The sequence below is a fragment of the Hemicordylus capensis genome, chromosome 1, assembly GCF_027244095.1.
Source record: "Hemicordylus capensis ecotype Gifberg chromosome 1, rHemCap1.1.pri, whole genome shotgun sequence".
NCBI lineage: Eukaryota > Metazoa > Chordata > Lepidosauria > Squamata > Cordylidae > Hemicordylus > Hemicordylus capensis.
In genome coordinates this window covers 26,020,167-26,033,941 of record NC_069657.1, presented here as the reverse complement: position 1 = coordinate 26,033,941, position 13,775 = coordinate 26,020,167, and the positions used below count along the sequence as shown (strand labels likewise).

At 43.8% G+C, this 13,775-nt stretch overlaps 1 protein-coding gene across 2 annotated transcripts in view; it reads right to left on the bottom strand.

Moving 5' to 3' along the window:
• Window positions 1–9,754: 9,754 nt before the first annotated feature.
• LOC128336795 (cholesterol 24-hydroxylase-like) overlaps window positions 9,755–13,775 on the bottom strand; it is a 40,200-nt gene continuing 36,179 nt past the window's right edge. For both annotated transcript variants that reach the window (XM_053276964.1, XM_053276972.1), the window contains 2 exons: window positions 12,695–12,761; window positions 9,755–11,376 (listed from right to left, as the gene is read on the bottom strand). In XM_053276964.1, the coding sequence (XP_053132939.1) occupies window positions 11,218–11,376; window positions 12,695–12,761 (226 nt within the window). In that variant the 3' untranslated portion in view covers window positions 9,755–11,217. The remainder of the gene's footprint in view (window positions 11,377–12,694; window positions 12,762–13,775) is intronic.

Below are 13,775 nucleotides of genomic sequence, written 5' to 3'. Positions count from 1 at the left end.
CTAGGGTCTCAAGAGGGCTCTAGCTCAACCAGAAATGATAGCAGGTCTCAAGCTAAATAGTGCATCACATCAACCAGTGTCCCCGCCTAGAGCAGGGGCGGATTAATCTTTTGGCCGCCCATAGGCAGCCCAAGATTTGCTGCCCCGGGAACAAGAGTACGGGGTCTTGCGGGGGGAGGGAAATTTATTTCTGTCTTTTACCTTTAAAAACGCTGCGGTGTAGCAGCGGAGGCTCCACCCACCTCCTAAACCATCCTAGGAGGTGAGGTTAGACACTGGAATATGGCGGCGAAAGAGGTCCTCCCTCAAGCCGGGCTTACTCGCAAATGAGACAGAGCGGGTGATTTCGGGCCTCTGTGTGCACGCAGAGGACTGAAATTGCCTGCTCTCTCTTATTTATAAAGGTTAAAAAAAGAGTTCCGCTCCAAGGTGCCGCTCCCCAAGATTTGCCACCATAGGCGGCTGCCTATACTGCCTATGCAGTGATCTGCCATTGACCTAGCGAGGGGAACAGGAGCACACTGTAAGCACTGCTGTCTCGGCTGCAAATGTGCTCTCTAGCCACACACCCTGCTCTCCCCAAGTTGGGTGCTTGTCTGCAAAGGCAAGTGCTGAGCCTAGGGAGACTTTCTCTCTGTGTGCTAGAACACCGGCTGCTCAAGATTCCAGAACACAAGGAGGAGGTCTCCCCAGATTCCGTGCCTTGCTCTGCAAACAACTACTGAACCCAAGGACAGCACAGGGCATAGCCGGATTGTGGGGCTTTGCTGACTGACAGCAAGCTTTCAGGCAGGAGTGTCTCCCAGCAATACCTGGAGATGCTGGGGACAACCTGGGACCTTCTGCATGCAAAGCAGACACTCTGCCACTGAGCTAGGGGCCCATCCCCAAGGGAGTTCCTGCAGGGCCCCTCCTGGGGTGCACAGACCTGTCAAATATGTAGCTGGGAAGGGTGGGGATGACAAGCCCCATCTTCCCCGTCTGTGAATGGTGGAGATGGTGCAAACTCCTATTTCAGGTTAGGAAAGCTCAAAAGAGAGTTGTGTGTGCATCAAATGGGGTATACTCCAATTTGAGCAGGGGACTCGCGTTCCAAGCACAGACACTTGGAATTATTGCTCCATATCTACTCTACTCCTATTACATGCCATGCCAAGTGCATATACAATCTTAATGCTGGTCTGGGACCGTAATAAAGATCTTCTCTATCTATACACTCTATACATGTACAGTCTATTCACACTTTGTTTGTTTGTTTGATTGATTTATATACCACCCCTCCAAAAATGGCTCAGAGCGGTTTACAACAAATAAAAACAATTAAAATCAATTAACAGTTAAAATCAAAACTAAACCAATTAGCCAATTAAAATCAGTTAAACATTAAAAACATTATTTTTTATCATTTAAAACCAGCATGAAAAATTTAAACCATAAATCTAATTCAAAGCCTGGGTGAAAAAAATGCATCTTCAGCACTTTTCTAAAAGTTGCCAGAGATGGGGAGGCTCTTATTTCAACAGGGAGCACATTCCAAAGTCCAGGGGCAGCAACGGGGAAGGCCCATTCCCGAGCAGCCACCAAGCAAGGTGGCGGCAACTGCAGGCGAACCTCTCTAGATGATCTCAAGAGGCAGTGGTGCTCACAGTGAAGACGACGCGCTCCTAAATACCCAGGGCCTAAGCTGTTTAGGGCTTTATAGGTAACAACCAGCACCTTGTATTTTGCCTGGAAACATATCGGCAGCCAGTGTGCTATTATGTTCAGTGCACATACACTAGTGCATTTTCTGCATCCATTTGAAGGGGCCTGTATACAGGTTCATGTTCAAAATGAATGCATGTACACAAAAACAAAAATGTGTACAGACATATGTACACACATACAACATACAGTCTGACTAGGTCTATTGCTTACAAATATTAAGACACTTTCCTGCGACTGCTTTTGAAAAATCATTCAGATGACCACTAGATGGCGAGCCAGTACTACTGTGCTTAAGTGTAGAAGGGTAACCCTGTATCTATTGCAGCAAAACCAACAAAGAGCCTCGTGGCACCTTAAAAAATAGCAGATTTATTGTGACATAACACATCTGTTAGTCTTTAAGGAGCCACAAAATTATATGTGTGTCCCCCCCATCCCCCCGCTTAAATTACAGTCATGGGCATGGGCAGAGACTACTTCAAGAGGCTGCAATAGCCACATAAGAAAATTAACTTGCTCCAGCCAAATTTGTACACGTGATCCAAAAGCATAACCTCCCAAATCCAGGGCTTAAGGACAGATGCCATCAGGACATAGAACAGAGCAATCCCCATGCTTTCAGTCTGGTACAGGGTGTAGGATGTATCCTATGTCCTACAGTGGGGCATCCCAACCTTGAGTCTCCAGATGCTGGACTACAACACCCATCACCCACTGAAACAATGGCTGTGGGTGATGGGAGTTGAGACCCAACAACATCTGAGGACCCAACTTTGGGAACTCCAGTCCTACAGAAAAGGCAGATGCCTTGAATCTTTTCAAACCAAAGAGTCAAACTACAACAAAATTCAGAACAAGTGGCCAACAGCCAGCCAGTATAAAAATGCCTATCTGCATGACTGAAAATATGCAGCTTACTAGTATTATTAATTGACATGATGATGGTTTTTAGCATGTATCTCCATGTAATCCTTGTCAGTAAAAGCCTTCCCCTCACAAATAATGTCGTATGAGCGAATACTGCATGTTTAGTCAAGAAATGCCATTCAAAATGCATTTATTTTGTTTGAGGACAGTGTTTCCAGAACTTCTCTGGATTGCTGGCTAGACACTCCAGCTATGCTTTCGACTCAGCGTGGGGAATTAGCTTGGCTCGAGGGAGCAGTTTGGCTTCACTATCGAATTTGTGCAAGTTTGGTAATTGGAAAAGATGAGGTGGCAGAAATGCAGTACAATAGTTTTTATTGGGGGTAAATGGGGATACAGGAAGGCAAAGTTAGTTAGGCAAGACAATAAATCTTAACTAATATTCTAAGCAAGCGTATAGCTGGCAGTAATTCAACTTGAAGTCCAAATTGTGGGTTGATCGGCTAGGCTAAGGTGCTTAGACCACAGCCTGGCTTAGAGCTTGCCGTGCAAAGTGCTGTAAGACAGGGAGGAAGGAAAAAGAATGGAGGGGAGGAGACTCGGAGAGGGAAGAGGTTAGTTTACTTATCCTTGGTCCGGTGGTGCACCTGTTGCACTTGCAGGTCTCCTCTCAGGAAATGGGCAGAGAGGTGAAGAAGAAAAGGCCGAGGAGCGAAAGCTACCACTCACTTTGAAAGCCTGTAGGATAGTGATCCAAAGAGATTCCAAGGCCATTTGCTTAGGCTGGGGGTAGTTATACCCTGAAACATGCCTTGAGGCAGTTTCCAAGCCATTCTACGCACCCTGAAGGTGGCAGGTTCCATAAAAGACAAAAGAGTGTATTGCTACCTGAGCTTAATCTTACTGAGTGGATTTTGCCCAGCAATGGCAGAGGAAGCTATGCAAATGCACTGGTCATGTGTAAATAAAGAACTGCTAAAGAACAGGGTGTCCTGAGGTGCATAAGATCAGAAACTTCCGATTGTGATGTGCTCATCTACCAAGTCCTTGCCAGCTTACTTGTTAATTCCAAGATGGGTTCAGGAAATGCTCTGCTTATCTATGTGACTCCCAAGGAGTACTTGACCGTTATCTTCAGTGGAAGGGAAGAGAGGATGCCCTCTTTGATTGATTCATCCTTTGAATTAGGGTCTGCTCACTTGACTCAATGCCTGAAAGAGAGGTGCGGATGCACTCCATTTGATCTTTGCTATTCTGATTTGGGGGCATGTTGCCCCACATTTTGCTCATGCTCAGTGACCAGCTGTGAGTCTTGCCAAGTGAAAAGTTCATGATCTCATGAACTGAGACATCCAAAAGGGGGCTGTGATCCCACAATCCCATGCACATTGATTGATTAATTGATTAAGTGCTGTCAAGTCAGTGTCGACTCTTAGCGACCACATAGATAGATTCTCTCCAGGATGATCTGTCTTTAATTTAGCCTTTAAGGTTTTTCAGTGGTGCTGTCATAATTGAGTCCATCCACCTTGCTGCTGGATGTCCTCTTCTTCTCTTTCCTTCAACCTTTCCCAGCATTATGGATTTCTCAAGGGAGCTGGGTTTTTGCAGAACGTGTCCGAAGTATGATAGTTTGAGCCTGGTCATTTGTGCCTCGAGTGAAAATTCTGGATTGATTTGTTCCATGATCCATTTGTTTGTTTTCCTGGCTGTCCATGGTATCCTCAAAATTCTTCTCCAGCACCAAAGTTCAAAAGCGTCAATGCTTTTTCTATTTTGCTTCTTCAAAGTCCAGCTTTTGCATCCATAGAGTGTCACGGGGAAAACCATTGTCCGAACTATTCTAATCTTTGTAGGTATAGACACGTCATAGCATCTAAATATCCTTTCCAAGGCCTTCATTGCAACCCAACAGGTGCTAGTCTACAGTATTTCTTGACTGCTAGATCCTTTACTGTTGATGGTCAATCCTAAAAGGCAGAAGCTATTCACCACTTCAATGTCTTCATTATATTATTATTATTTATTTATTTATTTACACAGTCAGACAGGTGTTATTGACTGGTTTGTTTTATCCAGACATTGAGTCCTTCCCAAGGACCTAGGATGGCTGAATTTTATTGTCAATGTTGTTGCTGTTGTTATAGATATCGTCCAAGAATATAGGCTGTTCCCAGTAAAGCTGCTTTTTGTAATTGGCTGATGGTTATTTCTGTGGCCCCTATGGTGTTGAGGTGCTCTTCAAGGTCTTTTGGAACTGCACCCAGGGCGCCAATCACCACTGGGATTATTTGGGTCTTCTTCTGCCACAGCCTTTCAATTTCAATTTGTAGATCTTTGTATTTGGTGATTTTTTCTATTTCTTTTTCTTCTATTCTGCTATCCCCTAGTATTGCTATGTCGATTATTTTCACTTGTTTTTCTTTCTTCTCGACTACAGTTATATCTGGTGTATTGTGTGGCAGATGTTTGTCTGTTTGTAGTCAGAAGTCCCATAATATTTTTACATCTTCATTTTCTTCAACTTTTTCAATTTTATGGTCCCACCAATTCTTGGCTACAGGTAGCTTGTATTTTTTGCAGATGTTCCAGTGTATCATCCCTGCTACCTTGTCATGCCTTTGTTTGTAGTCAGTCTGTGCGATCTTTTTACAACAGCTGATTAGGTGGTCTACTGTTTCATCTGCTTCTTTACAAAGGCGGCACTTGCTGTTTGTTGTTGATTTTTCAACTTTTGCTCTTATTGCATTTGTTCTTAGTGCCTGTTCTTGTGCAGCCAGTATTAAACCCTCTGTTTCTTTCTTCAAGTTGCCATTCTTAAGCCATTGCCAGGTCTTGGTGATGTCTGATTTCCCACTTATATTGTGCAAATATTGACCATGCAGTGGCTTCTGTCTCAATTTTTCTGCTCAGTTCTTGACTTGTTCTTTCTTGTAGGCCTGCTTTGTTTCATTGGTGTTGAATAGTTTCTCGTTCTTGATCATTTTAAGTGCATTTTCCTCACTGTCCCTTATATATTCTTCAAGGCTTCTTTTCTGCTCCTCTACTGTTTGATGGACTTGCAGCATTCCTCTTCCACCTGAGCTGCGAGGGAGGTATAGCCTATCAACATCACTGCCGGGGTGCAGAGCATGATTGATGGTCATGATTTTCCTGGTCTTACGATCTAGCGTCTCTAGCTCTGCCTGGGACCAGTCTATTATTCCTGCAGTGTATCTGATAACAGGTATAGCCCAGGTGTTTATGGCTTGTATGGTGTTCCCGCCATTGAGTTTGGACTTGAGGATTTTTCTAACTCTCCTGATGTATTCACTTCCAATTTTTCTTTTAACTTCAGTGTGTGCGATGTTATCAGCCTGGAGAATGCCCAAGTATTAGTAATGTTCTTTCTCTTCCAGGTTCTTGATGTTGCTTCCACTGGGTAGTTCTATTCCTTCTGTTTTTGTTATTTTTCCTCTTTTCATTATTAATGCAGCACACTTGTCTAGACCAAACTCCATTGCTCTATCGCCACTGAATATACGGACAGTGTATTATTATTATTATTATTATTATTATTATTATTATTATTATTATTATATTTATTTCACCATCTTGTGTTGTTGTTTTTTGGCTGTAAACCGCCTTGGGATTGCTTTAATGAAAGGCGGTATATAAATTTAACAATAAATAAATAAATAATATCCATTCTGAGGTTGGTTGCTGTACCCATTGTCATTAGTTTAGTCCTCTTGACTAATGCACATAGAGGGGTGCTTTCTGTGCTACCCCAAAACACAGCTTGTCTGGTAACATCAGTCTCCTATTACATCCCATTACATACGAGACAGTGTGGAAATCCCGACTTATCCACAGATGCACACAAATCTGTCCACTGCTTTTGAAAATGCAGCAGGTTGTAGAAAGTGGGAATGGATGGAACTTGCCCCTTTGTATGCAAATAAACAAACATTTTATGTTCACGGAATGACACCTTTCAATACAATCCTATAGTGAGCACTGTAAAGATATTCCCCTTAGGGGATGGGGCCGTTCTGGGAAGAGCATCTGCATACTTGCAGGCAGAAACTTCCAAATTCCCTCCCTGGTATCTCCAAGATAGGGCTGAGAGAGACTCCTGCCTGCAGCCTTGGAGAAACTGCTGCCAGTCTGTGTTGACCAGAGCAGGCCTGGACTTAGGCCCCCCAGCTGTTTTTGGACTACAATTCCCATAACCCTAGCCACAGTAGCCAGGGATTATGGGAATTGTAGGCCAACATCTGCAGGAGGGCCTAAGTTGAGAACCGCTGGTGTAGACAATACTGAGCTAGATGGACCAATGGTCTGACTCGGTATATGGCAGGTGCCTATGTTCCTACGTTTTCAGTTTTAATCAGAACAACACAATTTTTTCCCCATTCCAGCAAAATATTCTTTTCTCTTTTCCCCCCCTTTTTAATCCACTTGAAGAAATAGATAGGTTTTTAAAGTTTTTAGCTTCTTACTTTAACTTTTAACTTGAAACTTTTAAAAATTATAATAAACAAACTCTTAAAGGTGAATTAACCTTCATTCTTTTCAGATCAACATGCTCAATCTCTAGCAATTTGCAGTCTATTTCTTTTTAAGCCACTTGTACAACTGCAATTCTATTTAAAATCCACTTGCACAATTTCTGTTTTCTCTTTAACCCGTTTTCTCAGTCTCAGTTCTCTTTCAACTGTATTTGCAGTTTCTAGTTCCTTATTAGTTCACTTGCACAATTTTGGCTATCTTTCAAAACAATCTGTTAAACTTTACTCAGTCCCAACTCTTTCCATTCTACTTCCAAAGATTTTATTTCTTTTAACTCACTACTGGTTTTTTAGTCCACATATCAAATAAATAATATTAATTAATTAATTAATTAATTAATTAATTAATTAATTAATTAATAGATAATATGCTTATTAACCCACATTGTATAATAGACAGCCTACAAAGTGAATTTCAGGAGAACTCCCTTATCTACAGGGGTTCCATTCCATGGGGGGCAGCTGTGGGTAGCAAAACCACAGATGACGGAGCATTAAAGTCAATGGAAATTGAGAGATTAGGTTCCCAAACTGGGGGGGGAAATCACTGAAGATTGCCCAAAAATGTGAAAACGGGCCAAATAAAGTGCCCTACCATGCTCCACCAGCCTTAAGGATTCCAAGGATGCCCTCTACAAGTTGAAGTCACCAAAATTTGGCAGGAAATTGGTTTTTTGTTTTTGTTTTTAAAGAAGATGAGCCATAAAATGGCTCCCACACTCAACATGGAGGCCGGAAATGACCTCAGAGATCATTTCCGGCCATCCTCAACCCACGGACACTCAAGTTTAACTCCATTTTTTGCTGTCCCCGTGCCCCAATATACTGAGTTTGGGTGTCCCTTACCCAACTGTGGCTATGCAGATGGTGAGTCCATGAATATTGAGGTATCCTTGTATGTGATTTAATGCCAACCTCAGTGTTTTCCAACAGAGTCAATTTCATAAACTCAGCAGTCAATCCTTTGCAGCTGTATTATGGGTGGAGCGATAAAACAGGATTATGTCATATTATTTCATTTGCATCCTCCCACCCCATCTGGAACCTTCTGTGACTTTTCAAAGCGTTCTGTTTGTACTATTCATGCTAGAAGGGGCATTTTTACACTAGCATCAAATGCTCAATAAGTATGTCAGTTTTTATTGAATCCGTGGGGAAATGGCTAAGTTATGAGGAGTAAAAGTTGAAAAGTAGACATGAAACCTCAAGACCGCAGTTAGATTTCCCCCTGCTATCTTTATAATAGGATTTTTGTTTGTTTTGCATCCAAATAGGGAAGCAGACTGACTCAATTTCTTTGAGAGAGGTCTCTTTAGATAGTCTGTCTTGACTTCCATATGAGATCCTTTCATAGGTTAGTTGAAATAAATAGGTTTTGAATTTATACAAATTAAGGAAGAAGATGGTCTGGTAACATCAAGTTCTGACATGCTTAATGAAGTCAGAATGTCTGTGAGGAAAAATGGAGGAGGAAAGGAGTGAATAGGCAGAGATGGGAGTGGGGAGGAGAGAGTTTCTGCCCTTGTTGCCCTGGAAACAGTTATGAAAGGGGCCTCTGCCAAGGCTTGCTGGTGAAATTTCCCCCTGCTCTCAGAGGAGGAGAAATGTATTGAAAAGGTAACCATTACACTTGAATGGTTTAACTCATGTCTCTGAGGTAAATGAGAGAACAGGCTCAATCACATAGGCCTTGCTTCTTACCTCCGGCTGCTTCTGTTTTGCTTCATTTTACCTCATTTTAACACAACTTATATTGAGTATGGCACATACGGCACTACAGGCCCAGGGTCTCACTCTAATTGGACAGACGTGTTCCAAGAATACGGGCTACTCACAGTCACAATGACGGTCGTCAAGGGCCCCTCTCCTGTTGCTTGCCCCACCCCCCTCGACCTGCCAGAACTCTTGCTGCTGCTCTTGCCACCACATCCACGCTTGCTGCTGGCCCTGGTCTTGCAGCTGCTGCCAGTCCTAGTCAACATCTGGTTCACATGCCAGTAAGAAGCAGAACAGCCTCGTTCCTTGATGGAGCGAGGAAAGAAATCCTTCTTCTTACTGGCATGCAAGCCTCTTGGTGAGTGGGACTAGCAGTGGCGGCAAAAACATTCCAAAGCCTCGGGGCAGCAACAATAAATTGGTAAATTTTATGGCTCTTTTTAAATTGTTGCATTGTTTTAACTTTTATATGTGTTTTAATTGTTTTTATGTTAACCGCACAGAGACGAAAGTTTGGGCGGTATAAAAGTTTAATAAATAATAATAACTAGCTGACCCTGCACAGAGCATCTGTGCACTCGTTGGGGGCGGCAGTTACCTCTTCCCCCGCCCACCTTCTGCCCCAGTCTCCACTTCCAGACCCAGCCGCCTTTCCTCCCCACCACCACTTCTGCCCCCCCACTCCACCCCCCACGGGCCTTGCCTCCGCTGCCGGGCTGGGCCCGCTGCTGCCTCTGGCCTCCGCGGCCAGGCCTGCTGCCGCCGCGGCGACCGATCCTCTTGGGTGCGCCTCAGCCAATCAGGCCCGTCCGCCGCCCAGCCAATCAGCAGGGCTCTGGGACGCACATTCCAAGGCACACCCAGGAGAATTAATATAATAGATTATAAATAATAATAAATTGATACGTCAATTTGAACAAATTATTTGGGTTTATTAATATCCCACACACAAACACTGTACCTTAATTGCCTCAGATAAGTTTGTTGTTCATGAGGGTGAAAGCAAACCAGTTTTTAAAAAGAGTCTCATAAAACATTTATTATTCCACAAGATGGATAATGAAGCAGACCCTAGGCCTGTCTGCAGCTTCAGGCCTCAGTCTTCAAGTGCTGACCTTAAAGCTGATTGATAGCAGAAAGCTACCACCCTCTTCCTATCCCCTAAGCTCTATTCAGACGTTAGTGAGTGCAGCAGTGCTCACGGTTACAGCTGTGAAAGCAGGAAGGAAGTCCTGCCCTGGCACTGTCACTCATCCCCCTCCTACCAGGTGCTCTTGGTTATGGTGCCTCACTTGTCTGGAGGAGGAAGCGCCGTAACTATAATGGCCAGCGCTTTGGGTCCTCTAGGTTACAGCTCATGGAAGTGCAGGCCATCATGGTTATGGTGCTTCCCCCTTCAGACAATCGGCACTGTAACCAAGAGCACCCAAGTGGCAGGGTAGGACTCCCTCCCTACTTTTACAGCTGCTGCACTCACTAACGTCTGGACAGGGCTCTAGTCTCTGTCACTTCTCTGACCTTCCTGTCTAAAACACTTGATAAATGCTTTTCTCCAGAAACCCAAATGCTCCAAAAAGATCTCCTAAGGTTACCCCATGTCTGTCGGTCCCTCCCTCTCACCCACAGGTGCTCTGGTCCATAAGGATCAGGTGTCCATAAGGATCATAATATTCCCGACTCTTTTGGAGAGATAATACTGCCAGATATGGTCTGGTCTCATGACCATCTCCTTCACAGCCACAGCAGCCCGATCCTGATCAGGACTGGAGCATGCTATGAGTGGGGAGGTGAACCTTTTCAGCTTGTACTGTTTTCTGATTGAAAATTGCCCTCTGAAGCAAAGAGCCACTGGTGTGTGGAGAGGGGTTCAATGGGACAACTGTGCAAGGAGAAAGAGTTAGCCTCTCTTGCACTGTGTGCTGTCTGGTCTCCATTAGGATCAGGACACTGAGGCTGCTTCTGTGGGGAAAAGCAGCACTTCTGGGCGGAAGGATGCCTCTTAACATATTGAGGTGCAGGTTTAGTAGGATGAACCTAACTCGTAACTGACTTCAGTATTTTCCTGATCATTATAAAACATCTTTAACAAAAATGTTTCTGCTTCAAAAATAGAGTCTTTGGGGAAAAAGTCATTCTGTTTAATCATTGTGGTCTATTTTGCTGAGCCCTTTCAGTTCGGTCAAACTTTCTCAGTTATGTTATCTTGGCATCTAATTATATCATACTTAAATTATTTTATAAAATAATTATTGATTCTGGTTCAAATGCCACAAACAGCCTTTCCAGCACTATTTAGTCTATGAAATGCACTTTGAGCATTCTCCATTAGAAACTCTAACATGCAGTGGACAACATCCTACAGTCAAGGTTTCATTTAATCTCCACGGCCAGGCTGGTGGCGGGGTCTCAGTCTGCACACGACACCATCTGCTGGCCTCAGTGTCCCTGATTCCGAAATTTTAAAACTCTGTGGTGGAACCACCTGGAATTCAAACCTCTGCAGGAATTTGGCCATCACCACTTTTGCCTCCATCTGTTAAAAAAAGAGAAAAAGACATGGGTGTCGACATTTAGCCATAGGAAGAAGGAGAGCAACAGTTCTGTATAAAAAACACATAATTGATATTTTTTATGTAGCAAAGGGGTTAAAATGGAGTCAGTTAAAAAAAAAATCCTAGTAGATGCATAGAAATCAGAAGAGCTGAAAAAACCATAATTCAGATTTCTTTTTATTCTCAAATTTGGGCCCCCAGTTGTTAAATAGGAACATAGGAAGCTGCCATATACTGGGTCAGACCATTGGTCTATCTAGCTCAGTATTGTCTACACAGACTGGCAGCGGCTTCTCCAAGGTTGCAGGCAGGAATCTCTCTTAGCCCTATCTGGGAGATGCTGCCAGGGAGGGAATTGGGAACCTTCTGCTCTTCCCAGAGCAGCTCCATCCAGTGAGGGGAATACCTTACATGTTGTTGAACGACAGCTCCCATCATCAGTGGTGCTCTTACCCCTGGACTTTGGGGCTGAGGTCCAGGGCCTGCACACCCTCTGGGGTCCCCCAAACCTCTTTAGTCTGTCCTGAGTGGTGTGGTCACCTTTGGTCCACACTGTGCGGGGCGGCTGAGTGTGATTATGACTTGTGCCGGGCACTTTAGAGGCAGAGTGGAGAGTGGGGAAAGAAATACGTAGGATAAGAATAGGGGGGTGATGCCAGGGAGGGGCAAAACTGACAAAGAAGACACTCTGTCATGTGCCGAACCCCTATCTCCCTTTGAAAGTTTTTTTTAAAAAATTATTAAAACACATGTCACAGCAGAGGTGAGGTGATCTGCATGGGTTAACACAGATGATCTGCATGGGTTAAGCTAATTACCTATAAAACCTTTAACAGATTGGGGCCAAGGTATTTAAGAGAACAACTTCTTCATTATGAACACTGCTGCCTATTAAGAACTTCAGGGGAGGTTTGTCTGAGGGTGCCACCAGCTTGTCTGTAGTTGCCCCAGGGCTGTGGAACACACTTCCTGCTGAGATTAGAGCTGCTCCATCCCTGATGGCTTTTAGGAAACAACTGAAGACACATCTCTTCAGCCAAGCTTCTTAGCTCAAGTTTTTAGTTGATGTCTAGTTGAATTTTATTGATTGTTCTGTTAATCTTTTGCCGGCTGCAGCAAGCAGGACTTTAGTGTTTCCCCACAGTGGGCAGGAGAGGGTGAGGGCAATTCAAGCAAAAGAGACCATGAGAGCAATGAAGTGGGAAGGCAGCAAGCTGGAACTTCTCTTGATGACTTTGGTGTTTAAGAGAAAGCACCACCTCTGAGGGAGACCTGCCAACCTAGCAGTGTCAGCCTTACCTGTGCAAAAATCTGCCCAATACAGGAACGAGGTCCCAGGGAAAATGGGAAATAAGAAAAGGAGGGCCTAAAAAGAAAAAGAAATAAAGGTAAAGGAAGACATCAATCACTTAGGATAGTTTTGTCCAAATTAGAAGCACTTCAGCTGCTTAGGAATTGTGTTTTACAGAACACATCTCGTCTCCAAAGTTATGCTCCATTTTCCCTTTCTGTACTATGGGAACAACAGTATTTATGTTTCCATTTCTCCAGGAGCTGAGTATAATCTATGTTCTACATATGTGTTAGGACTGTCAACATTTTCTACTGTATCTTTTAACAGCAACTTAATTAGTCATTAGGAAGTAAAAACAGGTTGCTTACCTGAAACAGGTGATCTATGTTCATTCACAAAATGGGCCTGTGCCTGCACAGTAACCACCGCAGAAGAATTCCTTAGCTCCATAAGGTGCTCTTCAGCTCCGCCAAATCGCATGTGTGGTGCGACCGTTATTTTTGGTGGGAGAGTGCCTTCTCCTTAGTTCCTGATCAGCCAGTGCAATGAGTGAAGAATGCGGATGGGTGAAGTCCGGCAAGTCATTATTACTGTGGAAGTATCCTAGTAGTGGAGATGGCCGGGCGGGTGTTGTGAGTGAACATAGATCACCAGAAAGATCACCTGTAAGCAACCTATTTGAGGTGATCCATATTCCCTCACAAGATGTGTGATTAGTGAGCTCACTTGGATGGTAGATAAAGCTAGAGCACCTTTCTAAGAACCGCCCAGCCAAAGTTGGGTGGTGCTTAACTGCCCAGAGACGCAAGTTTTGGGCGGTATAAAATATGTTAAATAAAAATAAAGTTGGCCTCTGTCACTGAACAGATGTCTACAGCATAATGTTTCATAAAGAGAAGATCTGAGGACCACGTAGCTGTTTTACAAACGTCTGTCACGCTTATGTCCAACAAGTGGAATGCTGGTGTGGCCATAGCTCTAGATGAATGTGCCTTGACTCTGGAAGAAGGCTTGGCACCATGAAGATCGGCTCCATGAGCCAGTGCGAAAGTCTCTGTCTTGAGATAGGCAAACCCTTATTCTCTT